The 27,944-nt window shown below is 46.0% G+C and overlaps 1 protein-coding gene across 1 annotated transcript in view; it reads right to left on the minus strand.

Annotated features, from left to right (window-relative positions):
* Positions 1-27,944, minus strand: part of robo3 (roundabout, axon guidance receptor, homolog 3 (Drosophila)) — a 332,776-nt gene that overhangs the window by 145,158 nt on the left and 159,674 nt on the right. The window contains exons 4-7 of the mRNA XM_070892823.1: positions 27,775-27,895; positions 24,986-25,124; positions 23,445-23,572; positions 18,976-18,987 (exon numbers count right to left, since the gene is read on the minus strand). Coding sequence (XP_070748924.1) covers positions 18,976-18,987; positions 23,445-23,572; positions 24,986-25,124; positions 27,775-27,895 — 400 coding nt within the window. The remainder of the gene's footprint in view (positions 1-18,975; positions 18,988-23,444; positions 23,573-24,985; positions 25,125-27,774; positions 27,896-27,944) is intronic.

The following is a 27,944-nucleotide window of genomic DNA, read 5'->3' on the forward strand; positions in this document are numbered from 1 at the left end:
TTTCAGGTTTCCATTCGCAGTATTTTGCTTTAGTAATTTCTGATTGTGTTGTTTTCAAAAGTGGCTTGTTAATGTGGCAGCCATTGCCCTCCTGTTGGATAAACTGTCCCCTTTGTTGTGCTGAGTTAGCCGAGAAAACGTGGCCAACTACATCCCGAGTGACTGAAAACCTGCATCACTCCATTTTTTTACCCCACACATTTCATGCTGTTAAGATACACAGGAGCAAGTAACACTGGATCAGCCAAACCTCTCAACCTGCAATCGAAGAGTCTGGTTTTGGATGACAGGGAGATGTGGAGTTTCTTTGTGTCGTAAAATATAAACCCTAAGATAGATGTATGCTTCATGATTTGCATCGTTTCCTTCAAGCATCTGTACTGACTTAGCCTCACTCTCCCAAAGCTACTGTACCTGCCTGAATAGGGAGAGGAGTTTGAAACATTCTTAAAGTGACTGTAACGACATTCCAGACATTTTCGGTCTTCTGCATGTCCTGAATTTATTCACTGCCCAATTCACAGGCCTGCACTGCCGATCAAAACTCTGCTGTAGGTGTGCTGAAGATGGAAACTTTACCCTTACAATTCTCCCTTGCTTTCTCTTTTATTCAAAAGTTGAAATATGAAATTTCTATGTCACAGAAAAAATTACGACACAGAAGAGGGCCATTTGGCCTATCGTGTTCATGCCGATCGACAAAGAGCTATCCAACCTAATCCCACCTTCCAACTCTTGGTCTGTAGCCCTGCTCTTTAGTGTACAAGTACTTTTTAAATGGGCTGAATATTCCAGTCTCGCCGGGTCTGAACGAAATGCGCACGGATCCGGTGAGGTCTCGCAAAAGTCGATTTCCAGAGCGCGATGTGCATGCGCCGAAAACCGGCTTTTCCAATCTGTCAAGATTCCTCTTAGGAACACAATTACTGGTGACGAGAATATGAATCCAACGCAAAGATGCAGCAAACTGTGGGCATCCTGGAGAAGTTCTCGGAGGGTGAGGACTGGGAAGCCTATATCGAAGAGCTAGACCAGTACTTTGCAGCCAACGAGCTGGACGGAGAAGGAAGCGCTGCAAAATGGAAAGAGGTCCTCCTCACAATCTGCGGGGCACCGACCTATAGCCTCATGAAGAATCTTCTGGCTCCAGTGAAACCCACAGATAAGTCGTATGAGGAGCTGTGTACACTGATTCGGGAGCATCTTCACCCGAGGGACAGCGTGCTGATGGCGAGGTATCGGTTCTACACTTGCCAGTGATCTGAAAGTCAGGAAGTGGCGAGCTACGTCGCTGAGCTAATGCGACTTGCAGGACAATGTGAGTTTGACGGCTACCTGGAGCAAATGCTCAGAGACTTTTTTATACTGGGCATTGGCCATGAGACCATCCTACAAAAACTTTTGACTGTAGAGACACCAACCCTCAGTAAGGCCATTGCGATAGCACAGGCGTTTATATGTCCACCAGTGACAACACCAAACAAATCTCTCAGCACACAAGTGCTAGCAATGTTCATAAATTAAATGGAACTGTGTTTGCGAGCAGAAATGTACAGGGCGGAAACCACGAGTCTGCAACTGCCAGCAGGCCTCAGGTGATCCAGATGACTCAGAGTCTGCAATAAAGGGCTATTCACACCTTGCTGGCGTTGTGGAAGCTTCCATTCAGCCTATTCATGCCACTTCAAAGGGTATGTTTGCAAAAGCTGTGGAACAATGGGGCACCGCCAACGAGCTTGCAGACGAGCTGCAAGCTCTGCAAAATCTGCTAATCACCACGTGGCAGAGGAAGATCGTTCCATGGTGGATCAAAGCAATTTCGAGCCTCAGAGAGAGAAAGCAGATGCTAAAGTACACGGAGTGCACACATTTTTGATGAAATGTCCACCTTTCATGCTAAATATAAAATTGAATGGCTTACCCATAGCCATGGAACTGGACACTGGCGCTATTCAATCCATCATGAGATGTTTGAGAGACTGTGGTGCAACAAGGCACTCAGACCAGCCCTGAGCCCCATCCACACAAAACTGAGAACGTACACCAAATAGCTTATCACTGTCCTGGGCAGCGCCATGTTCAAGGTCACCTACGAGGGCACGCTGCACGAACTGCCACTCTGGATTGTCCCGGGTGATGGCCCCACACTGCTTGGAAGGAGCTGGCTGAGCAAAATCTGCTAGAACTGGAATGACATCCGAGTGCTATCACATGTCGATGAAGCCTCATGTACCCAGGTTCTTAACAAATTTCCTTCCCTTTTTGAGCAAGGCATTGGAAACTTTTCCGGGGCGAAGGTGCGGATCCACTTGGTCCCAGAGGCTCGACCCATTCACCACAAGGCGCGAGCGGTACCTCACATGATGAGGGAGAGAGTGGAAATTGAGTTGGGCAGGCGGCAACGCGAGGGAATCATCTCCCCAATGGAATTCAGTGAGTGGGCCAGACCGATTGTTCCAGTACTCAAAAATGATGGCACAGTCAGGATTTGTGGCGATTAGAAAGTAACTATTAATCGGTTCTCGCTATACGACCAATACCCGCTACCTAAAGCAGACGACCTATTTGCGACACTGGCAGGAGGCAAGACGTTCACCAAGCTCGACCTGACGCCTACATGACACAAGAGCTGGAGGAGTCTTCGAAGGGCCTCACCTGCATCAACATGCACAAGGGACTGTTCATCTACAACAGATACCCGTTTGGAATTTGGTCGGCTGCAGCGATCTTCCAGAGAAACATGGAGAGCCTACTCAAGTTGGTACCACGCATGGTGGTTTTTCAGGACGACATATTGGTCATGGGTCGGGATACCGTCGAACACCTACAAAACCTGGAGGAGGTCCTCCAGCGACTGGATCGCGTAGGGCTGCGGTTGAAGAAGTCGAAATGCATCTTCATGGCAACAGAAGTGGAGTTTTTGGGGAGAAAGATCGCGGCAGATGGCATTCGGCCCACAGAGGCTATCAGGAACGTGCCCAGGCCACAGAACATCATGGAGCTGCGGTCGTTCCTGGGACTCCTCAACTATTTTGGTAACTTCCTACCGAGGTTAAGCACCCACTTAGAGCCCCTACATGTGTTATTGCGTAAAGGTGAGAACTGGGTATGGGAAAAAAATCCAAGTAATTGCTTTTGAGAAAGTCAGAAACATTTTATGCTCCAACAAGCTGCTTGTATTGCATAACCCGTGTAAAAGACTTGTGCTAGCATGTGATGCATCGTCGTACGGAGTTGGGTGTGTATTACAACAAGCTAACGTTGTGAGCAAGTTGCAACTTGTCGCCGATGCCTCCAGGAGCTTGTCTAAGACCGAGAGGGCCTACAGCATGATTGAGAAAGAGGCATTAGCATGTGTGTTGGGGTAAAGAAAATGCATCAGTACCTGTTTGGCCTCAAATTTGAGCTGGAAACTGATCACAAGCCCCTCATATCCCTGTTCGCTGAAAACAAGGGGATAAATACTAATGCCTCAGCCCACATACAAAGGTGGGCACTCGCACGATCAGCGTATAACTATAACCATCCGCCACAGGCCAGGCATCGAGAACTGTGCGGATGCTCTCAGTCGGCTATCATTGCCCACCACGGGGGTGGAAATGGCGCAGCCTGCAAACTTGTTGATGGTGGCGCAGCCCGCAGACTTGTTGATGGTCATGGAAGCGTTTGAAAATGATAACTCACCTGTCACGGCCCGCCAGATTAGTACTTGGACCAGCCAAGATCCTCTGCTGTCTCCAGTAAAAAACTGTGTACTGCGTGGGAGCTGGGCCAGCATCCCCGTTGAAATGCAAGAGCTAATCAAGCCATTCCAGCGGCGAAAGGACGAGCTGTCCATTCAGGCAGACTGCCTGTTGTGGAGTAACCACGTAGTGCTACCAAAAAAGGGCAGGGAGATGTTCATCTCGGATCTCCACAGCACACACCCGGGTATAGTAATGATGAAAGCGATAGCCAGATCCCACGTGTGGTGGCCCGGTATCGACTCTGACTTAGAGTCCTGTGTACGGCAACGCACCCAGAGAGGCACCACTAAGTTTGTAGTCCTGGCTCTCCAGACCATGGTCGAGGATCCATGTCGACTATGCGGGCCCGTTTCTCGGTAAAATGTTCCTGGTGGTGGTGGATGCTTTTTCAAAATGGATTGAATGTGAAATAATGTCGGGAAGCACCGCCATCGCCACCATTGAAAGCCCGAGGGCCACGTTTGCCACCCACGTCCTGCCTGGCATACTGGTCAGTGACAACGGGCCATGTTTCACCAGTGCCGAATTTAAAGAATTCATGACCCGCAATGGGATCAAACGTGTCACCTCGGCCCCGTTTAAACCAGCCTCCAATGTGCAGGCAGAGCGAGCAGTACAAACAATCAAACAGAGTCTCAAACGAGTCACAGAAGGCTCACACCAAACCTGCCTGTCCTGAGTACTGCTCAGCTACCGCACGAGACCCCACTCGCTCACAGGGGAGCCCCCAGCTGAGCTACTTATGAAAAGGACACTTAAAACCAGACTCTCGCTGGTTCACCCCAACCTGCATGATCAGGTAGAGAGCAGGTGGCAGCAACAAAATGTAAACGATGGTCGCGCCACTGTGTCACGGGAAATTGATCTGAATGACCCTGTGTATGTGCTAAACTATGGACATGGTCCCAAGTGTATCCCGGGCATGGTGATAGCTAAAGAAGGGAGTAGGGTATTTGTAGTCAAACTAGACAATGGACAAATTTGCAGAAAGCACCTGGACCAAACGAGATTGCGGTTCACAGACTGCCCTGAACAACCCACAGCAGACACCACCTTTTGAGCCCACAACACACACCCAAAGGATCAACGACACGACCCCGGACCAGGAAATTGAACCCATCACGCCCAACAGCCCAGCAAGGCCAGGCTCACCCAGCAGCCCTGCAGGGCCAACAACATGCCAGCCCAGCGAGGGCACAGCCAACACACCAGAACAGACATTTGTACCGAGGCGTTCCACCAGGGAAAGAAAGGCTTCTGACCGCCTCACCTTGTAAATAGTTTTCACTTTGACTTTGGGGGGGCCGGGGGAGTGATGTTGTGTATCTGAAAAGCATGCACTCCCATGTTATAGAACATAAGAACATAAGAATTAGGAACAGGAGTAGGCCATCTAGCCCCTCGAGCCTGCTCCGCCATTCAATAAGATCATGGCTGATCTGGCCGTGGACTCAGCTCCACTTACCCGCCTGCTCCCCGTAACTCTTAATTCCCTTATTGGTTAAAAATCTATCTATCTTTGACTTGAAAACATTCAATGAGCTAGCCTCAACTGCTTCCTTGGGCAGAGAATTCCACAGATTCACAACCCTCTGGGAGAAGAAATTCTTTCTCAACTCGGTTTTAAATTGGCTCCTCCGTATTTTGAGACTGTGCCCCCTAGTTCTAGTCTCCCCTACCAATGGAAACAACCTCTCTGCCTCTATCTTGTCTATCCCTTTCATGATCTTAAATGTATCTATAAGATCACCCCTCATCCTTCTGAACTCCGAGTAAAGACCCAGTCTACTCAATCTATCATTATAAGGTAACCCCCTCATTTCTGGAATCAGCCTAATAAATCGTCTCTGTACCCCTTCCAAAGCTAGTATATCCTTCCTTAAGTAAGGTGACCAAAACTGCACGCAGTACTCCAGGTGCGGCCTTACCAATACCTTATACAGTTGCAGCAGGACCTCCCTGCTTTTGTACTCCATCCCTCTCGCAATGAAGGCCAACATTGCATTCGCCTTCCTGATTACCTGCTGCACCTGCAAACTAACCTTTTGAGTTTCATGCACAAGGACCCCCAGGTCCCTCTGCACCACAGCATATTGTAATTTCTCCCCATTCAAATAATATTCCCTTTTACTGTTTTTTTTCCCCAAGGTGGATGACCTCACACTTTCCGACATTGTATTCCATCTGCCAAACCTTAGCCCATTCGCTTAACCTATCCAAATCTCCTTGCAGCCTCTCTGAGTCCTCTACACAACCCGCTTTCCCACTAATCTTAGTGTCATCTGCAAATTTTGTTGCACTACACTCTGTCCCCTCTTCTAGGTCATCTATGTATATTGTAAACAGTTGTGGTCCCAGCACTGATCCCTGTGGCACACCACTAACCACTGATTTCCAACCGGAAAAGGACCCATTTATCCTGACTCTCTGCTTTCTGTTCGCCAGCCAATTCTCTATCCATGCTAATACATTTCCTCTGACTCCGCGTACCTTTATCTTCTGCAGTAACCTTTTGTGTGGCACCTTATCGAATGCCTTTTGGAAATCTAAATACACCACATCCATCGGTACACCTCTATCCACCATGCTCGTTATATCCTCAAAGAATTCCAGTAAGTTAGTTAAACATGATTTCCCCTTCATGAATCCATGCTGCGTCTGCTTGATTGCACTATTCATATCTAGATGTCCCGCTATTTCTTCCTTAATGATAGTTTCAAGCATTTTCCCCACTACAGATGTTAAACTAACCGGCCTATATTTATCTGCCTTTTGCCTGCCCCCTTTTTTAAACAAAGGCATTACATTAGCTGCTTTCCAATCCGCTGGTACCTCCCCAGAGACCAGAGAATTTTGGTTATAACGAATGCATCTGCTATAACTTCTGCCATCTCTTTTAATACCCTGGGATGCATTTCATCAGGACCAGGGGACTTGTCTACCTTCAGTCCCATTAGCCTGTCCAGCACTACCCCACCTAGTGATAGTGATTGTCTCAAGGTCCTCCCTTCCCACATTCCTGTGGCCTGCAAATTTTGGCATGGCTTTTGTGTCTTCCACTGTGAAGACGGAAGCAAAATAATTGTTTAAGGTCTCAGCCATTTCCACATTTCCCATTATTAAATCCCCCTTTTCATCTTCTAAGGGACCAACATTTACTTTAGTCACTCTTTTCCATTTTATATATCTGTAAAAGCTTTTACTATCTGTTTTTATGTTTTGCGCAAGTTTACCTTTGTAATCTATCTCCCCTTTCTTTATTGCTTTTTTAGTCATTCTTTGCTGTTGCTTAAAATTTTCCCAATCCTCTAGTTTCCCACTAACCTTGGCCACCTTATACGCATTGGTCTTTGATTTGATACTTTCCTTTATTTCCTTGGTTATCCACGGCTGGTTATCCCTTCTCTTGCCGCCCTTCTTTTTCACTGGAATATATTTTTGTTGCACACTATGAAAGAGCTTCTTAAAAGTCCTCCACTGTTTCTCAATTGTGCCACCGTTTAGTCCTTGTTTCCAGTCTACTTTAGCCAACTCTGCCCTCATCCCACTGTAGTCCCCTTTGTTTAAGCATAGTACGCTCGTTTCTGACACAACTTCCTCATCCTCAATCTGTATTACAAATTCAACCATAGTGCGATCACTCATTCCGAGAGGATCTTTTACTAGGAGATCGTTTATTTTTTCTGTCTCATTACACAGGACCAGGTCTAAGATGGCTTGCTCCCTTGTAGGTTCTGTTACATACTGTTCTAAGAAACAATTCCGTATGCATTCTATGAATTCCTCCTCCAGGCTACCCCGTGCGATTTGATTTGACCAATCGATATGTAGGTTAAAATCCCCCATGACTACTGCCGTTCCTTTTTCACATGCCTCCATTTTTCCTTTGATTATTGCCCGCCCCACCGTGAAGTTATTATTTGAGGGCCTATAAACTGCACCGACCAGTGACTTTTTCCCCTTACTATCTCTAATCTCCACCCATAATGATTCAACATTTTGTTCATTGGAGCCACTATCATCCCTCACAACTGCCCTGATATCATCTTTTATTAACAGAGCTACCCCACCTCCTTTCCCTTCTTGCCTATCTTTCTGAATCGTCAGATAACCCTGTATGTTTAATTCCCAGTCTTGGCCACCCTGCAACCATGTTTCTGTAATGGCCACCAAATCATACCCATTTGTAATGATTTGTGCCGTCAACTCATTTACTTTATTTCGAATGCTGCATGCATTTAGGTAGAGTGTTTTCATCCTAGTTTTTAAACCATGATTTTTAGTTTTGACCCCTCCTGCAGCCCTTTTATATTCAGTGGCCCTTTTTGTTTCTTGCCTTTGGTTTCTCTGCCCTCCACTTTTACTCATCTCTTTTCTGTCTTTTGCTTTTGTCTCCTTTTTGTTTCCCTCTGTCTCCCTGTATTGGTTCCCATCCCCCTGCCATATTAGTTTAACTCCTCCCCAACAGCACTAGCAAGCCCGAGAACATTGGTTCTAGTCCTGCCCAAGTGCAGGGAGTGCATCCCCTGAAGTCCCAAGGGATCCCAGCATCCTATGGGAGCACTGTATATAAGCCGGCCCCTAAGGCCTGTTCCTCACTCTGGAGTGTCTTAATAAAGACTGAGGTCACTGTTACTTTAACCTCCCTGTGTGCAGCCTCATCTGTGTTAGGAACACAATAGACACGATCGCCCTGATTCTCCGATCCGCAGTCCTGCCTAGTGAAGCTCCGGTCTGGGATTGCAATCATGCAAAATTTGCCTTATAAATCCTTTTAGATAGGCAGAACTCTCCTTCAATCTTTCTAAGATAGCTTGATGCAAAGATGTAGCCACTAATCATCAACAATAACAACTTGTATTTATATTGCGCCTTTAACATAGTGAAACATCCCAAGGCACTTCACAGGAGTATTATGAGAAAGAAATTTAACACCGAGTCACATAAGGAGAAATTAGTGCACGAGCTTGGTCAAACAGGTAGGTTTTAAGGAGCGTCTTACAGGAGGAAAGAGAGGTAGAGAGGCGGAGAGGTTTAGGCCCTAGCCAACAGAAGGCACAGCCACCAATGGTTGAGTTATTATAATCAGTGATGCTCAAAAGGGCAGAATTAGAGGAGCACAGATATCTTGAGGGATTGTGAGGCTGAAGGAGATTACAGTGATAGGGAGGGGCGAGGCCATGGAGGGATTCGAAAATAAGGACGGGAATTTTGAAATCGAGGCGTTGCTTAGCCAGGAGCTAATGTAGGTCAGCGACCACAGGGATGATGGGTGAGCGGGACTTGGTGTGAGTTAGGAACAGACAGCAGAGTTTTCGATCACCTGTAGTTTACGTAGGGTAGAATGTGGGAGATCAGCCAGGAGTGCGTTGTAATCGTCAAGTCTAGAGGTAACAAAGGCAACCAAAGATCTTGCTGATTTCAATGATAACATCTTGAGTGGAAGTAGATGATGAGGCTGAAGAGAATCCTTACGTTAGTAGAGTTTGTTGGCAGATTACAGTCTATATGTTCACTACTTTCTTTGGGTCATCTGATGCAGCTTTTTTTGAGAGGATACAGCTTTTATTAGCATCGAGCCACATAAGGAGAAATTAGAGTAGGAAAAACTTGGTCAAAGAGGTAGGTTTTAAGGAGCGTCTTAAAGAAGGAAAGAGAGGTAGGGAGGCGGAGAAGTTTAGACATGGAGTTCCAGAGCTTGTGGCCTAGGCAACAGAAGGCATGGCCAGATTCTTCCATTTTTTTGCTTGTATCATTAGATAGTCCCATCAGCCCTTGCAATAATGCATTGAGTCAATGATCCTAAAAATAAAATAATGAGGCAGACTTTCCTCTTTTGTGCGTGGGCATTAACTAATCACCATGGATGGAGCACATGTGAGGAGGAGTGCAGCAGTTCATTGTCCTCCCCGACCCCCGGAAGGCTGGTAAAAACTATTTTCTTGTCAACATTCCTTTAAACAATTCAGATCATAACCACTGCTCGCAGGTTTTCGGTCAGCAGGGGCTGGTAATGATTCTGCTGTTGCCATTTACACCTCCTCTGCTGAGGTACATTCCCACGAGGGGGAAAGTTAGGGCAACCAAATCCAGAGCTCCCTGAGTGACAAACGAGATAGAGAGTAAGATGACGCAGAAAAAGGGGGCATTTGACAGCTGTCAGTTTGAGAATACAAGTGAGAACCAGACTGAATACAGAAAGTTCAGAGGGAAAATGAAAAAGGAAATAAGAGGGGTAAAGGGAGAGTATGACAACAGACTGGCAGCCAACATAAAAAGGAATCCTAAAATCTTCTGTCAGCACATACATAGGAAATGGGTAGTAAGAGGGGTGGGACCGATTAGGGACCAAAAGGGAGACTGATGCATGAGGTAGAGGGCATGGCTGAGTAACTGAGTACATTGCATCTGTCTTTAACAAGAAAGAAGATGCTGCCAAAGTCATAGCGAAAGAGGAGGTAGTTGAGATACTGAATGGGCAAAATATTGATAAAGAGGAGGTACCAGAAAGGCTGGCTGTACATAAAGTAGATAAGTCACCAGGAGCAGATGGGATGCATGCTTGGATACTGAGGAAAGTAAAAGTGGAAATTGCAGAGGTACTGGCCATAATTTTACAATCCTTCTTAGATACAGGGGTGGTACCAGAGGACTGAAGAATTGCAAATATTACACCCTTGTTCAAAAAAGGGTGTAAGGATAAACCCAGCAATTACAGATCTCGGCAGTGGGGAAGCTTTTCGAAACAATAATCAGGGACAAAATGGTCACTTGGACAAGTGTGGATTAATTAAGGAACTTATTTGATTGAGTTTTTTGATGAGGTAACAGAGAGGGTAGCTGAGGGCAATGCAGTTGACGTGGCGCACATGGACTTCCAAAAGGCGTTTGATAAAGTGCCACATAATAGGCTTACCTGCAAAGTTGAAGCCCATGGAATAAAAAGGACAGTGGCAGCATAGATACAAAATGTTCTAAGTGACAGGAAACAGAGGGTAAAAGTGAGCATTTGTTTTTCAGACTGGAGGAAGGTACACAGCGATGCTCTCCAGGGGTCAGTAATAGGACCACTGCTTTTCTCAATATATATTGCTGGTATATATTAATGGTATATATTAATGATATATTTTTAATGATATATATCGATGGCATATATTAATGATATATTTTTAATGATGTATATTAATAGTACATATTAATGATATATAGTAATGACTGGAGCATTTCCGTACAGCGCTCTCGCATCCGAGGGATTCTTCCCTCACTTAAAGGGAAGGTCCCACACTGCCGAATCTGCAGATGTAAAAGGGATCTACCTGGACCACCATGGAGTGGGGGTAACGCGCGATCAGCCCGACACTCCAGCAGAGCGCTGGGCTGAGCGATCGCGGCTAGAACCCCACGAAGAAACTGGATCAGGAGTGGCAACAAGAAGGTAAATTTTCTTTTCACTCGGCCACCTCAACTTTAATGATCGTCCCGGTAGTGACGGCCACCCGATCCATGCCCCCTGCAGCTGTCGGTGTTTTCGGCTGCCGCCGCTTCAGGGGGAGAAAGTGAATTTCGAGGCCGGGACGTTAACTGGGTGATGCGCGCGGCGATGACGTCACGATCTCCGGATTAGGAGATTGGGGAGAAAAACCATAGCGCCGCCGATAAACCCCCGCTCAATATGATGGGAGTCGTTATGGTGGTACGGGAGCCGTAAATGCACTAAATTTCTAGCTCATGGTTTTGAGACTAGGCCAGGACAATTCACAGTAGGTAATTCTTCATGGATAGTGTGCAAGTTCTCAATGCCGACATGCTATAGTATGAAGAAAGCAAGGTCCACACCTCCAACGCAACCTAGGTCCCAAAAGTGGCTGTTGCAGATCACATTGAAAATGTAGTCTTCTTCACATTGGCCTTCCAATAGGGACTTGCTGTCACTAAGAGGCACTGAAAGGGGAGCAGGAGAGGTCAAAGGTCGCAGGTCTCAGCTTGGCTTCTCTTCTATTGGAGCCCCAGCACTATGTTTGAAAGTGAATAATGGCTACTACACACCTCTCAAAGAGCATGTTTGAAACATAACATTCCACTGGCACCACGAACTGTCCAAAAACAAAATATTTGTTTAATTTAATGATTCACACGGTCCCTTTTCTCAAAAAGGAGTCTATTCCATTTATCGCACACCTTCACCTCTGTGATAAATATATAGTCACACACAATATATATCACGTGGCTTTCAAGGCAGTGAGGCCCTCATTAGAAGGCTGTTTCACTGCCTGTCTCCAAAGGCAGAATGGTTCTAGCCGCAATTGCCTGCCATGTTATTCTGATTGCTGTTAAATGGAGCTCTAAGCCCATTAGTCCAGGCCAGTGACAGACCAGACATCGGGAAAGGTCTACAAGCAGAATGGCAAAGTCGTGAAGCTATATAACAACATAAGAAATAGGAGCAGGAGTCGGCCATTTGGCCCCTCGAGCCTGCTCCGCCATTCAATAAGATCATGGTTGATCTGATCTTGGCCTCAACTCCACTTTCCTGCCCGTTCCCCATAACCCTTGACTCCCCTATATTTCAAAAATCTGTCTATCTCCACCTTAAATATATTCAATGACCCATGGCTTACTTTAAAGTTAGGATCCAGGGGAGACTTTTCCACATAAAACAAGAGCACTAAACATACTTTGAAATAATAATGTTGTGGGGTCACTGCAAAGAGGAGTCAGGGGTCTGTGCTTCATGACACCAATTTCACCTGGCTTGCCTCTCGCATGCTGTGTTCAGAACCCCTCCCAACCTGCTAAAGTGCTAATGAGAAGCCAGCACAGGAGGTCTGAGTCACCGATTATCAATATTCCGGTCTGCCTTACAGCCATTTCCACTTCAAAGAAACCAGGAAAAAAAAACTGAACAACAATGGCCCCGATGTACAAGAAAAAAACTCCAATTTCTGGTCAAAGATGGATACAGTACGATAAGGAAGATTAGACGATGGTGCACAGGAAATTAAGGTGACACATGGAGGAGTGCCCTTTGAATTCAGACAGCACTGTCAGATCAGATTGAATCTTTTAGGATGAATACTCTTGCAGATCTTGAGCAGATGAGTGAGCTTCGAAAGGTCAGGATTTTACTTGTTTACAAATAACGCCGTTTTGTCTGATTTCCCCTTGCTCTTTTTTTTTCTGTCCCGTGCCCGCTGTTAGGCATCCTCTTTCAGCTTGAACGACAGAGCCTGGGCCCAGGGGCCCAATCACCCATGAATTTCCTGAGTTCCTCTCGCCGCCTGCTGCCCTGGGCCACTCCAGCTTTGTCTCCAGTTAAAGCCAGTGGTGGCCAGACAGCGTCGCCCAACTGCGCCACGCTCAAAAGTACAGTTTTTGCTACGAGTGAAGTCAACATCGAAGGAAAATGCTCCTCACGGCTTGGGTTTGCACCTCCAACATGTGCTTGATACGGGATCCACAACCCAAGGCTCATGAGTTCCACTCCCACCACTGCAAGTTGTGATGTTGAATTCAATAAATCAGGTACTTTGTGGATAGGCGACGGACAAAATGACCACTAAAGCTGCTGGTTAACCATAATAACCCAATTGGTTCACTAATGTCCTTCAGAGAAGGGAACCTGCCACCCCGACATGGTTTGAACTACATGTGGCTCCTGTCCATCTCTTCCTGCCCTCTGAAGCGGCATAGCAAGCCACTCAGATATAAAACGCTATAAAGCACAGAGGAAAGCCCACCTTCTCAGGGAAACTTGGGGTGCCAGCCTTGGCTCAATGGTAACATGCTCCTATCTGAATCCGAATGTTCTGGGTTCAAGCCCCACTCCAAAGACTTGAGCACATAATCTAGCCTGACACTTCAGTACTGTACTAGGAGAGTACTGCACTGACAGAGATTCTGTCTTTGGGATGCGATATTACACCAGGCCCTATCTCCTCTCTCAGGTAGACATAAAGGATCCCATGGCACTATTTGAAGAAAAGAAGTGAACGTGTCCTAGCCGACACTTATCCTTCGACCAACATCACCAAAAACAGATTATCTGGTCATTTATCTCATCACTGTTTGTGGTACCTTGCTGTGCACCAATTAGCTTCTGCACTTCCCTACATTACAACAGGGTCTATGCTTCAAAAGCATCTCCTTAACTGTGAAGCGCTCTGGGACGTCCTGAGGTCATGTGTGGCACTACATAAATGCAAGCTTGTTCTTTCTTTCCTCAGCTTAGGGATGGGCAACAAATGAGGCTTGACCAGCAGTGTTCACATGCCCAGACCGTCAGTAAAAGGGATGAAGCACTTGAGACAATGATGGCAGAAGGAAAGGCAATTGAGAAAGAGCCCCTGAAATGGAGTGTTTCCAAAGGTATTCCATAAGGAACTATGAAACCTTCCATCTCTGCGGTTGGTAAGGATAAGATTCTAGCAGGATGAATCACTTTGCCTCTCTCTGAGGTGGGATGTGTTTGTTCAGTTCACTCAGGAAAAGCCTAATTGAGAATCCGTCCACAAGGCTGCACAGCTGCTTCCCGGAAAGTTACTCCAGATGTTACTCTCCGAATGTCAATAATAAACCTGAGTAAGAGGGTAGGTGATGACTGGGACTTACTTTGCTAGTCCACAGTTTAACTCTCTACATCGGAGCCAACAGGTATCATGAGAGGTATGGGTTTTAACTAGGATGCACCAAATCTAGGAAGGGCACACAGAGCCTGATAAATAGCTGGCTGCAAATAATTCTATGCATTGGGATTACTGATGGCATAAGTCAAGCCAGGGTGCACTAAAGCCATCTTTTTCCATGAGATGCACCAAGATTCTTTAGAAACAAGTTCACTATTGACATCTAGTGGCCATCCAACTATACTGCACATCCACAGGAATAGCAGGGAATCTCCAGGGTAAATGAAATCTGACTGATGTCCCCAAAAGATGACATTACTTATCCCCGGGGAATCAAAGAATCTTACAGCACAAAAGAGGCCATTTGGCCCACTGTGCCAGTTCAGGCTCTTTGAAAGAGCTGTCAATTTGGTTCCACTCCCTCTGCTCTTTCCTCACAGCCCTGCACATTTGTCCTTTTCAAGTATTTATCCAATTCCCTTTTGAAAGTTATTATTGAATCTGATTCCACCATTCTTTTAGGCAGTGCGTTCCAGATCATCATAACTTGCTGTGTAAACAAAATTATCCTCATCTACCTCCCCGCCCAAGTTCTTTTTCCAATTATCTTAAATCTTTGTCCTCTGGTTATTGAATCTCCTGCCAGTGTAAGCAGTTTCTCCCTATCTCCTCAATCAAAACCCTTCCTAATTTTCAACACCTCTATTACATTTCCCCTTAACCTTCACTGCTCTGAGGAGAACAATCCCAGATCCTCTAGTCTCTCCATGTAATTCAAATCCCCCATGCACTGGTTACTATTCTAGTCCATTTCCTCTGCACCCGCTCCAAGGCCTTCACATCCTTCTTATAGTATGGTGCAAAGAATTGGGCACAAAACTTCAGCTGAAGCTTAATCAGTGATTTATCAAGGTTTAGCATAACCTCTTTGCTTTTGTACTCAACACCTTGATAAGTTGACTCTAAAGGAGCAATTTTCCACATTGAGCCTGCAGATCAGGTCCTGGATCTGGAGTGATACTGCCACTTTTAATGCGCACCTAAAACCCCTTTGAAAACAATATAGAAGTCAGCTGCAGTGATACATGCGTATGAGAATTTCTAAATGTGCTCTTAATAACAGCCAGTGTTAGTGTTGTGATCTGGGTAAAGGAACCTCAATGTTCCTATTAAGCACAGCTGATAGAACCAGACTAGAATGAAATACAACTGAATGATTTGGCTCTAAATCAGCTCATTAGTCGCTGATCTTCTCCAGGAGAATTGTTTCCTGACATAAAATTAAAAATAAGTATAAAAAGAGAATGAGAACATTATTTTGGGTGACCTTGTCTCTCTCCGCAATGTGTTCATTGGTCGGAAGAGTGAGACAGGCAAGGAGCAATGATTCCCCAATAAAGAGCTCGCCACTGCTTTTCAGTCATGTCATCAGAAAGCGCGTCTCAATATCGCAGCTAAAGACCTTCACCCAGTCAATAATTTTCCCTCTTTCGCAGAAAGGTTTGTCCTCCCCCTCCGTCCCCCATGCTTCAGAAGCCTGAGTAAGTGTGCATGTGTGTGCAAGTGCGAGTGTGTGTGTGTGTGTGTGTGTGCGTGCGAGCGAGTTTGTGTGTGGGGCGACTGGGACTTGACTCTGCTGTCCCAGTCTAGCGTTCAACTAAAATCGCTAAAAAGCTTTATTAAAGTCATGGATATGAACTGGATGCACTGAACTTATTGCATTGATGCTGCTCTGTCAGGTTAAACATATCTAAGCATGTCTGAAGATGTTGCGAGCGATTGAGCGTGCACTGTTGATTGTAAGAAGGAGATATATTGTCGGAAAAGCAGCTGTGGTCTTGAAACAAAAACAGAAAATGCTGAAAACACACCAATAGGTCTGTCATGGCCTGTGAAGAAATAGGGCATTTCTGACAAAGAATTACACCCAATACATGAAACCTGTCATCTCGTTACAGAACCTGCCAGCGCTGATGTGTATTTCGAGCATTCTTTATTTTGTTTCAGATTTGTAGCATTTGTAAGCTTTTATCTTTGCAACTGTAGTCTTGATCCATTCACCGTCAGATTTCTTACTTTTAAACAGGCTGTTTTGTAGTGCATGGGTCTTTTGTTAACAAAATCCCTTGTATGTGCTTTTCTAATGGCGTGGCTACTTTAAGCATTTAATCCAATTTTCCTCAGCTGAGTACATTTCCTGCCTGACTTTAGATGCTAGACTGATAACATGCCAGTTTATTTTTGGACCCATCCCAGACTGTTTCCTACAGGGACTATCTCATTAATGTACTGAGCATGCTCTGTTGACACAGTATTGTGGGAAGACAGTCCTCTGTAGCAGCAGAAAGATGCCCATGATTTAAGGGGGATTTTAGAGTTGCTCAGAGTAAACTAATAATCTAGTAATGAAGTACTCCAGCTGGCTTTTATAGCAGGACTGGAACAAGCCATTCCTCGTTCCCCGTCCCCTCCCAATTTTCTCTCCGCTGAAGGCACTGATTCTTGCTGAGGTAGTTTCCCAGCCACTGACAGTGCTGCACCAATTGACCAAATGTCCAGTTCTTGATGCCTGAAATGATAAAGTGTATTTCAGATATTTGTCCACCATGAGTGTGTGGTGGTAGCATCAAATCCAAGCCTAATCCTGTCCTACCAGGTCTGCGCATGGGTAACCCTCAATTCTTCAACACCCCAAAATAGAAAACAAGGGCCAGTAAACATTGACCACAGACTCGTTGTAGATCTTATGTAAAAATCTTTTTATTTAAATACATTTTCCTGCCAGGACGCCATTTATTTCTACACAATGCACAGCAACACTTCTGCACAAACTAGCTCCTGCTATTACTTCTAATATAAAAAAAAAATACTGTGGATGCAGACCTGAACCGTTAACTCTGTTTCTCTCTTCACAAATGCTGCCTGACCTGCTGAGTATTTCCAGTATTTTCTGGTTTTATTTCGGCTATTATTTCATTGCCTGAATTGACACTAAATCAAACTTGTGCAGTTGCCCGAGAGGTCCTACAGGGACTGCTGTCCCCAGATGATGATGTCACAACCCCTCTTGCTGAGATCCTGTACGTTTCTGCCATTAACTCTCTCATTTGAATCACTTGAGAAACACTCAGGGTGAAATTGTGAGGGGGGGGGCGGCAAAAGCCGTGAAGTGGGAGTTCCTGTGTCAGGCGCGGAAGTCCTGCCCTGTGACCTATATTCAGGCTACCGCCCCCAAGAGTACATGGAGCGCAAAATATCGCTCTCCACTTGCTCTGTGGGGCACGAGCGGGTCAGAAGGGCTGCCCTCATTAAAGGGCGGAGCCAAGCTGCCAACTCTGCGGCTGAGAATCAGGTCCATCCCTGGACCACCAGGGAGCAGGGTTCCTTGGCAGCAGCCCGGCGTACAAGGGGAGTGCCAGGCTGCAAGGTCGCGGCACGGACCCCGCGGTCCAAGATGGAGAAGGCCGCGACCAGCACATCGGCCATTTAAAAATGTCAAATTCCCCACCTCCCCTTTAAATTTTGCCCCGCGAGTGGCCTACAGCCCCCTAAAGCTGTCGCTGGCACCGCCTGACACAACCGAATTTTCACTCTGGGACGAAAACGGGTCGCTGCGCACGGAGCGGGGCGTTACCGGTTATCGTCGCCTCTAAACTCCCACGGAATTTCCCGGGAGTTGTCAGCAGTGCAGTGCCCGGGCAAAAAGTGGTTTGCGCCCAGGGTTGCTAACGGGAGGTGCAAAAGCCCCAAATTACTCCCCCACTATTTTTTATCGCCGTGACTCGTGCCAACAAACCGGAAGCTGCGCAGAAGCATTCTGAGCATAACTGTCAGGTCCAAAATTTAAAAATAACGTTTACCACAATAGACGGAGGATCTGTGAAGCGCTGAAGCACATCACTAATAAAGTTTCATCAATGTTACTAGATTGGGTTAGTGTTACTGGTGATTTTTCCAGTCTAAGAACCGCTCTCTCGAAAGACAAAGAACAACTTTAAAAAATAAACTCACAGTTCGAATTGAATTTAAAATGAACAGTTCTAACAGAATTCTCAAAATCCTCATCTTAGGAAGTCTGACGACAACAAAAATTTTAAAACACACTGGAACTGAGCACGCGCCACAACTTTTGGTTCGTTGGCCGCAGTCGTTCCTAAATAAAAAGGCTCCAATGTTAGCACTGTGACATCATCGACAAGCGACACGAGAGATTCATTGGCAGCAGTCGTTCCTAAATAAAAAGGCACCAATGTTGACAATTCTGGGCTCCCATACACCACCACAAGCACTGTGACATCATCGATAAATGACAAGAGAGACTTCAGATGAGTTATTGGCTGCTTCCAAATAAACAGGAATCATCACTTGTTCTCAGTGTATGAATGAAGTTATGGGAAAATGAATTTTGTCCAAAGAATTAGATCTTGAGCATTCTATATATTAAATACTGGTTGCATGGACCTTTCCCCCCCCCCAACTATGGCTGTTTTAATCGATGAAGGCTCAGCCAAAAGATTAAGGCATGCCTCTGATGAAAACCATTCATTAATAACTTCCACCTAACCCAGCATGCAGCAGTAAGTAAATGAGGTGAAATGGATACTTACTGAATGGACCAACTGAAATAAAGAAAAAAAATTGAAAAAAAACACACATGAGATGTTAAGGAAAATTCATGAATGAACTCATACACAATGGCAGCATTAATGTTGGTTTAAATATGGAAAACGGCAGGGAATGTTAACTTTAGCTATTGATAAGGGGCAAGTGATTTGTTGCAGCGGGTGATGAGTTAGTGCTTAGATCCACTCCGAAAGAAACTAGTCAAATCACTGCTTCCAGGACTTTTTAGACAACCTTACGATAATTTGGTAGCAGATCACTTTGCCCGCGATAAGTGTGGAAACGCTGCATCAAATCACTTGACCCAGAAATTCAGCATGAAGCGAAATGCAAAGTCATCGTTAGAATTTAATTGCTATCCGCTACTCACTGCCACATTGCTATTGCATTAAAACATGGCATAATTTTCTTTTACAAATACATAAAGGGTATGTCAGGGGCAGCGATGAGATGTGATGAATATCTCTTCAAGTCAGACTGAGCTTAATTCACTCATGTCTTCTGCGCTCATGAGTAATTGAGTCGGCCTCATCGTGTGAAGACATTTATCATATCTTCACTGCTGCCTGTGACACATTCTATTCATAACTCGCCGCTTAAAATAATAATCGAACAAATTTATGCTTTTATAACGTCACAAGCGTGGAGCAATAATAAAAAAGATCTCCATCATTCTCAGATTGTACGCGGGGTATGAAACGGAATGCGAGCTCGACCCCCACCCACTCCATCCAGCTATCAGTCCAATTTTGAACAGTGGAAACATGCAGGGTTTGAATTGAGATTTCTTTTGGCAGTTTTGACCCCCCTCCTCACCGGGAGGCGCTGACTCTTGCTGGGGTATGGTGCCACTGGTGACTGACCAAGCAGCTATTTCTGATCCGTGAGCTTAGACAGTGAGTGCGGCAGGCTGTTTAACCTTGGAGGGCTTCATGGTCGAATCTGATTCTGCCCAAGGTGAATGGGTGGTTGGTGTTAGTCTGTAGTGATCGGGAGAGAGGTCCTCTGGCCGACTTTCCCTCAATAGGCCAGGAGCAGTAACATTAATTGCAGCACTTCTGCAGGCTGAGAAATGAACATGGCATCTGCTGCTCTGTGAGGCTTATCGACACCCTGTTCTTAACAAGTGAGTAAAGGTGGGGTGGGGGCGATCTGAGTTTAGGCGTTTGAGTGAACCATGCCCAGCTCCCAGAGTTCCTCAGCCAAGGTGCCAGCGGGCACCGGGAACACTGGGAACTTTTGACAAGGTAATGAAAGTTATTAGAACCTTTCTTTGCTGAAGCTTCAGAACATTTTAGTGATGGGCATCTCATGTGAAGAGCTTGCAAAGTTATTGGAGGTTTGAATTCAGTTTTCAAACTTTTTTTTAAAACAAAAACGTTTTGTTTTTGTTTTTCAGCTAACGACCTATCCTGTGGTGAAATGTCCTGAATTGTACACCTATTATATGTATTGATATCTTTGGCTGTATCCATTTGTAGGCCTTGTGGTTCCTTATCTCTCAGTTTCATGAACAAACTTTAATCTAGGCAAATACTTGTGATGGGCATCAGCTTGGTGCAGATAGCCCTTGCAGATCCAATGCTTTCAATTTTAGCCTGGAGTTAATAGCTATTTTACAGTGGGTGGGCGTTATAGCTCAGCCTGAACTTGCCCCCACCCAATGTCCGCCCATGGACGCCCTCCACCAGGGTTCACAGGTCAGCAATCAGGAGCAAGGGACTCTGACTAATTTGTTCATCTCCCAAGCACAAAGTCACTCAGGTAATAATGTAATGTCTTAACTACCGAACACCTTGTGTTCAGCAAACCCAGCAATTCACAGGAAGGTGAACCAGGTATTTGAGGTATGACACCTATTTTAAGCCCCCTATAGACAGGTGAGATCAAATGAATGTTTCCTAGGCACTGTGATCTGAGCTGTGTTCAATGGGGATGGTTATCGAGGTTATGGTGTTAAGACTAAACAAACCAGAAATTGCGAACTTCAATCGCACAATAGCAAGTTGTAAAATTGAGTTCAATAAAAATGATAATTTGTGGGCTGGCACCACAAATAAATGATCATAAAAGCTGACAATTGTGCTAAAAACGCAATGGTTGTCTTAAAAGCCCAATTGGTTCACCAAAGTGTTTTCTTTACCTGCCATTACTAGGATGCTGCCTGGAATGGAGAATCTTAGTTATGAGGACAGATTGGATAGGCTGGGTTTGTTCTCATTGGAACAGAGGAGGTTGAGAGGAGGCCTCATTGAGGTGTACAAAACATTGAGGGGCCTGGACATAGTGGATAGTAAGGACCTATTTCCATTGGTGGAGGGGACTATTATGAGGGGACATAATTTTTAAGGTGGTTGGTGGAAGGTTTAGAGGGGATTTGAGGGGGGGCTTCTTTACGCAGAGGGTTATGGGGATCTGGAACTCGTTGTTTGGAAGAGTGGTGGATGCAGAAACCCTCACCACTTTTAAGAGAGGGTTGGATGGGCACTTAAAGTGTAGTAACCTGCAGGGTTACGGACCGAGAGCTGGTAATTGGGATTAGACTGGATGACCTTTTGTTGGATGGTGCAGATATAATGGTAAGTACTGCAGGGAATCGAATACGGCCAGGGTGATCTCCTGGACTAGTTTCGATCGCCTGGATGGGTCGGAGAGGAATTTTCCCAGATTTTTTCTCCCTAAATTGGCCTGGGTTTTTTCTCTCCCAGGAGATCACATGGCTCCGGTTGGGGTGGAGTGTAGAATGTTTCAATATAAGAGGTGTCACAGTTGTGTGAGGCGGACTGGTTGGGCTGGGTGCTCTTTGCCTTTCCGTCATTGTTCATAGGTTTATATGTAACCTTTAGGACTGCTGACCAAGGGCCGTGCGGCTCTTTGTCGGCTGGTGCGGACACGATGGGCCGAAATGGCCTCCTTCTGCGCTGTAAATTTCTATGTTTCTATCTCAACCCAACCTTGCCTACGTACGACACTTCTCCCGTGATACGTGCTTGACTCTTAATGTCCTCTGAAGTAGCTGAGCAGACCACTCAGTGTCCAAAAAATCCCCTTTTAGGGCAACTAGGGATGGGGAATAAATGTGTCATCCCTGTCTCAGAATTTTAACAGACCATGCGAGTTCCTGCATCAAACTCTGCTCTTTTGTCCTAACGTCTCCTTCTTTGGCTCGGTGTCAATTTTTACCTGATTACGCTCCAGTGAAGCGCCTTGGGAGGTTTTACTACATTAAAGGCGCTATATAAATGTAAATTGTTGCTACCCCAAACATCACTGAATACATGGCAAAAGCACTATTGAACTGCACCTGGATACAGCCACTCATGAGACCATGGGAATTAGGAGCAGGAGTAGGCCATTCGGTCCCTCGAGCCTGCTCCGCCATTCAATAAGGTCAAGGCTGAACTTCTATAACCCACATTTCACAATGTACAGTGTTTTTTTGTCAGTACCTTTACATTGAATCACTGATTGGCTCGTTCATGGGCTATGCTGCAGAGGTTTATGAATTGGCTGGTTTTATCTGCAGTTTACATCACTTCTGACTCCATGGATTATTTCTTGCCTGATTATTTCTGCATTTACCAAGATTCAACCACACCGACATCGCAGTGCAAGTTGCACACTTTAGCAGAGAAAGGTTCACCGGTAATTTTACGGTTTGATTTGAGTGGGAGCCGAATTTCACTCTCCAGTGGATGGGAATGAAACAGATCTAGCTCTCAGACATTGCTTCCTAGCACAAGGCCTTTAAACAAGAGGGACATTTAGGATGGAACTGACCCGATAAGTGAATCAAATAAGAGATTCAACCTTGTACCATACACCGGAAAATCTTTTCCATTTACAGTTACAATCGCCCAAAACGCCATTCAGGCCAGGACTGGGAACAACCCGTTTGATCTCGAGGGACACAGAGGATTGTATTTTATCATTATTCACCATTTCACCCTACACAAAAAAAAATTGGAGATGTATGATTTATTAAAATTAAAACCAGGAACATTCTCCAGTTTTGCCCGAGAAAGTGGAGGAGTTTTCTCGTCGATGTTTTCTGCCCAGGGCTACTGAGGGGGGGTCTGGCGACTCCTGCTGGCCGTGTGAGGGTTTGGTGAAGATAGCGCCCAAGATGTCCTCCCCCGAAAGGTCAAACCAGCAGCTGGCACTTACTGTGTCCAGGTTCATAAATCACGAGCCAAATCCTGCAGCTATAGAAATGTCAAACGACATTCATTGAGTTAACACTCTCCAATCAAACCTGCGTCAAATATTCTGCGTGTTCTAGCAATGCTTTTTCCGGCACCTGTGAGGTGAACCCTCTATCTACTGGGAATACTGCGTCATGGAATCACCCCACCAATCACACCTCAGACCACTGGAACCTATTCCGCGAAGGAACCGCATTCTCTCAATACACCAGGCTACAGTTCAAGACCATCAATCCGGAGTTCCTTACCGTGTACAGTCAGAGTGCCTGAGAACTCAACTTTACCCACACTGTTTTCTGCAATACAGGTGTACGTTCCTTCATCCTCGCTGCCAACTCGGGCCAGCCGCAGGCTGTTGTCAGCCTGAATCTCAAATCTGAAGGAGACAAAAGAATGTTCTTGGGCTCTTACCGTACAACTATTTTAAGTTGAATCTATAAATCAAATTATTAAAGGAGTAAAAACCAACAAATAAACAAATTAAACTTTTAACATTAAATGGATCAAATTAAAATGTGGTTGCCGGGGGTGATGATGCACTCCAGTCCCTCCGGCACCCACCTCTCGCGGAAGGCCGCGAGCGTACTGGTGGACACCGCGTACTCCATCTCCAGGGACACCCTGGCTCGAACGTAACCGCGGAAGAGAGGCAAGCAGTCGGGCTGAACGACCGCTTCGACCGCCCGCGACCTGAACCGGTTAAAGGCCACCTTGGCCATGCCCAGGAGCAGTCCTACGAAGAGGCCTTCCCCCCCTGCCCGCTCCCCTCTGCACAGGATGCCCAAAGATCAGGAGCGTGGGACTGAAGTGCAACCAGAATTTGAAAAGCAGCCCCTTCAAATATTGGAACAGAGGCTGCAACCTCACACATTCAACGTAGACATGGAACACGGACTTTTCCAGACCGCAGAAATTGCAGGCAGCCTGGGAGTCCATGAACCGACTTAAAAACCTATTGCACGGAATAGGTGCAAAACAAAAATTAACCTTACAATTCACTGAATTGGGTCACTCATTGGTGGTAATTTTAATTTGTGCGGTAGTGTAAAGCAGGCGATAGTGAATTGGCGGCCCAAATGTAAACGGGCTCCTGATTTGCTATCCCTCATTTTACACTATCGCACAGAGTCTAAATTATCCCATTGTTTCTTCGTTCCCCCAATTTGTTTGTCTTCTCTCCCTTCTGCCTTGAAGGCGCAACTTTATGTTGGAGTGCAGATTCCCACACGCCAGCCATCTCTGGTACCTCACCCAACTGGCCATTGATCATGTGTCCAGCGTGAACAATGGGTATCAACAGATTTGACCACAACAGAGGCAGATCCTGAACCCAACATCTGTACTTCTAGTGTGGGTCACTGTACAGTGATCGGGAATGGGAATGTTGGTCGATTTGTTACCTCTTCATCTCCCTGGGGTGCTAAGGCCATTGGAGCACCATTTCTACTGGGGAGGTCAACACAAACAGGAGTGGAATCTGAAACCTTCCAACACTGTCTGACTCAGTATCACAATGGACATCTACCAATGGAACCATCAGAGTTGCACTCAGGGCTTAAAGCTTCTTCCAGTGTGCTGTAAGAGTTATGTGGTAAGTTGATTAAATACTAGAATGGTTCCCACTGCAGCCAGTTCCAACGAAGAACATGGCATGAAACTACGATGAGTCAAGCTGTTTTTTCACAGCGATTAGCAACAGCTTCAATGGCAGCTCCTTGTAGACTGAACAGTGCCCTGATTGGGAATAATATAATATATAACAAGCATTATGATACTTGGGTTCCGGTACCTTCCGCGTGGCAGCTCGCCTTCCTCCTTGCGCCAACGTGTGGTGGGCACGGGGTCTCCATGCACCTCGCAGTGAAAATCCACGGTATCGTCCGCCAGGACCACCTGATTTACCGGGCGTTTGATGAAGGTGGGCCGTTCTGTGAGATTAGTGAGGTGAAGAATGAGAAGCTTTACACAAGCAGCAGACGGTGCACAGAGAAAGGCAACAAGCACAGCGCAGAGGTTCAGACTGAGGGCTTTTGCAACGCGTCTCGGGGATCTTCCGTCAACCCATGTATGCCACTTTTGCACAGAAGCTCAGGCTGCAAGAGAATATGCTCCCTCACACCTTCAACCTCAGGGCATCACTCTCTTCTGTTACAACAGTGACTACACTTCAAAAGTGCTTCATTGGCTGTAAAGTGTTTTGAGACATCCAGTGATCGTGAAAGGTGCTATATAAATGTAAGTCTTTCTTTTTCCCTCTGCACTGTTGCTCTGCATTTCAGCGGCAATTGAAAGTGCCATTTCCAAACTCCTCATCTCTGCTCTCAGAACCCAGGGAAACTTGGTATCTGAGTGGAGTTGGAGGCACAGTACTTATGCCCGCCAACATTGCACAATCAATGGCAACACCAAGGTTGCCACCAAACTGTTATGGTAAACCAAGCTCCAGCCATTGTGCAGCATCGTAGTTGGTGATTCTGACCCATAAACACTCCTCAGGCATGTAAACATTAAGCAGCTATATGAGCACCATTAGGCTGAGTGGCTGAGATGCCTTTCAAAGCCCTTGCCGTCCTTCTCCAGCCATTGGGGCAGAAGAGAGTGCTGAGGAGCAGTCACTGCAACTATAAAACACGCGCTCAGCCTCGTTGAACAGGAGCAGTTATAACATTGACAGGGTGGAACCTTTTTTGACTCAGTTGTGATGCTCTGGCCATTTTGTATGCTTCAATGCGACTTAGCAAAGCAAAGGTTTTGGGGTGAACAATAGAAACAAAAACCCCTCAATTATTTTTTTCTCTTCACTGACCAAGGAGCTCTGAGCCCAATCTCCCACCCTAGCTGAGATCAGCAACGCTCGGAGTGGAACCTGGACCCATCCGGGTTTGCCTCATCGCTACACTGGTTGAGAAATTGAGCCATTGGACACCCAACTTGAGGTTCTGTTCACCATCATACTCCCAAACCCACGACCTCTACCACCTCGAAGGACAAGGGCAGCAGGCACATGGGAACATCATCACCTCCAAGTTCCCCTCCAAGTCACACACCATCCTGACTTGGAAATATGTCGCTGTTCTTTCATCGTCACTGGGTCAAAATCCTGGAACTCCCTCCCTAACAGCACTGTGGGAGTACCTTCACCACACGGACTACAGTGGTTCAAGAAGGCGGCTCACCACCACCTTCTCAAGGGCAATAAATGCCAGCCTTGCCAGTGACGCCCACATCCCATGACAAAATTTTTTTTTTTTAAATAGTCACTGCAGATATTCTACCCCACACATCACCTGATGGTGTTGAACCCATGATGGGATCCAATTCCATGGGTTAAGATACTCTGCATTAATGTCCTGCATTCATGTGCGAGTGTAGATGGTGTGCGCTGGCAAACTATTTAATCACTTGAGCCGTCACACCCACTCCCGATCTGGTCCAGGGACACTCCTTTTCCAGGTCAGCATCATTACTTGACAGGAAGGGAAGATTTATTTTGGAAAAGGAAACTGTGCAGTCCAATAGGTGAACAGGTGTATCTAGTGAGAGGTAGAAGTAGGGATGCTCCATTTAGCTTCAGTGTCCTGGGGAGAGGAAAATTAGCCAGTGTCCTCCCCCTCCCTATATACTGACCCTTGCTAGAAAGGGCACATTGAGTGAGTGTTGGGTGAGGACATCCATCAATCGTAATTCCCCCTCCCAGCCAGTCAAATGGTCTGATAACACTCACTGTCAAAGGTCGGGCATGAGTGAATAATAAGCAGGCAATGTATTGAAGAGTGTCCTATCAGGCGGGGAATCATCGCATAAAGGGCGTGAACAGAAAAAAAGAAAGACTTGCATTTATATAGCGCCTTTCACGACCACCAGTTGTCTCAAAGCAATTTACAGCCAAGTAAGTACTTTTGGAGTGTTGTAATGTGGGAAAAGCGGCAGCCAACTTGCCCACAGCAAGCTCCCACAAACAGCAATGTGATAATGACCAGATAATGTTTTAAGTAATGTTGATTGAGGAATGAATATTGGACAAGACACCGGGGATAGCTCTCCTGCAAAATAGTGCCATGGGATCTTTTATGTCCACCTGAGAGGGCAGATGGCCTCAGTTTAATGTCTCCTCCGAAAGAAAGGGAGAATATAGGCACAGAAAATATAAACTAAAATTTTAAAAAACTAAAAAGAGAAAATTAGGCGAGTGAGCAAGCCAGGCCATTAATCTGTGATGGGGTCGAAAGTGTCAATGGGCTCCCCCTCATAGCCACTGCTCAGTGCAGCATTGAGCCATACAGGCAAGAAGAAGCAACAGTTGTGTTGCTATAATTAGCCTCAGCAGCCTGGACTAGGGAGAGCCAGGGTTTCCCACTCAGCATAGTAGCTCTCCTCTTAGTTGATTGGCCGACTGCCACTGAGGCGCATAAAGAGTAGCCACTTGGATGAGGTACCTCTGAGACTGTACAGAAATAGTCCTTCTGGAGGAAGAGAGGAGAACATTGGGGTGGAGTGGGGGGGTGGGGGGGGAAGAGAAAGAAGCGTCGACAGGGGCTCGGTAGGCAAAAAAGCAAGGGTCACAAAAATGGCGCTTACCAAATACGACCAAGTCCGCTGGCTCACTGTCCCTTTCACCCACCATATTGGTGGCCACACAGACGTACATGCCAGCATCAGCCTTCCTCGTGTTGGAGATCATCAGCTTTCCCCCTCGGATCTGGAATAGCAAACTCCATCAATATATCCCACAACACCAGATTCTCCCG

This window comes from Pristiophorus japonicus, chromosome 11 (assembly GCF_044704955.1).
Source record: "Pristiophorus japonicus isolate sPriJap1 chromosome 11, sPriJap1.hap1, whole genome shotgun sequence".
In the NCBI taxonomy this organism is placed as follows: Eukaryota; Metazoa; Chordata; class Chondrichthyes; family Pristiophoridae; genus Pristiophorus; species Pristiophorus japonicus.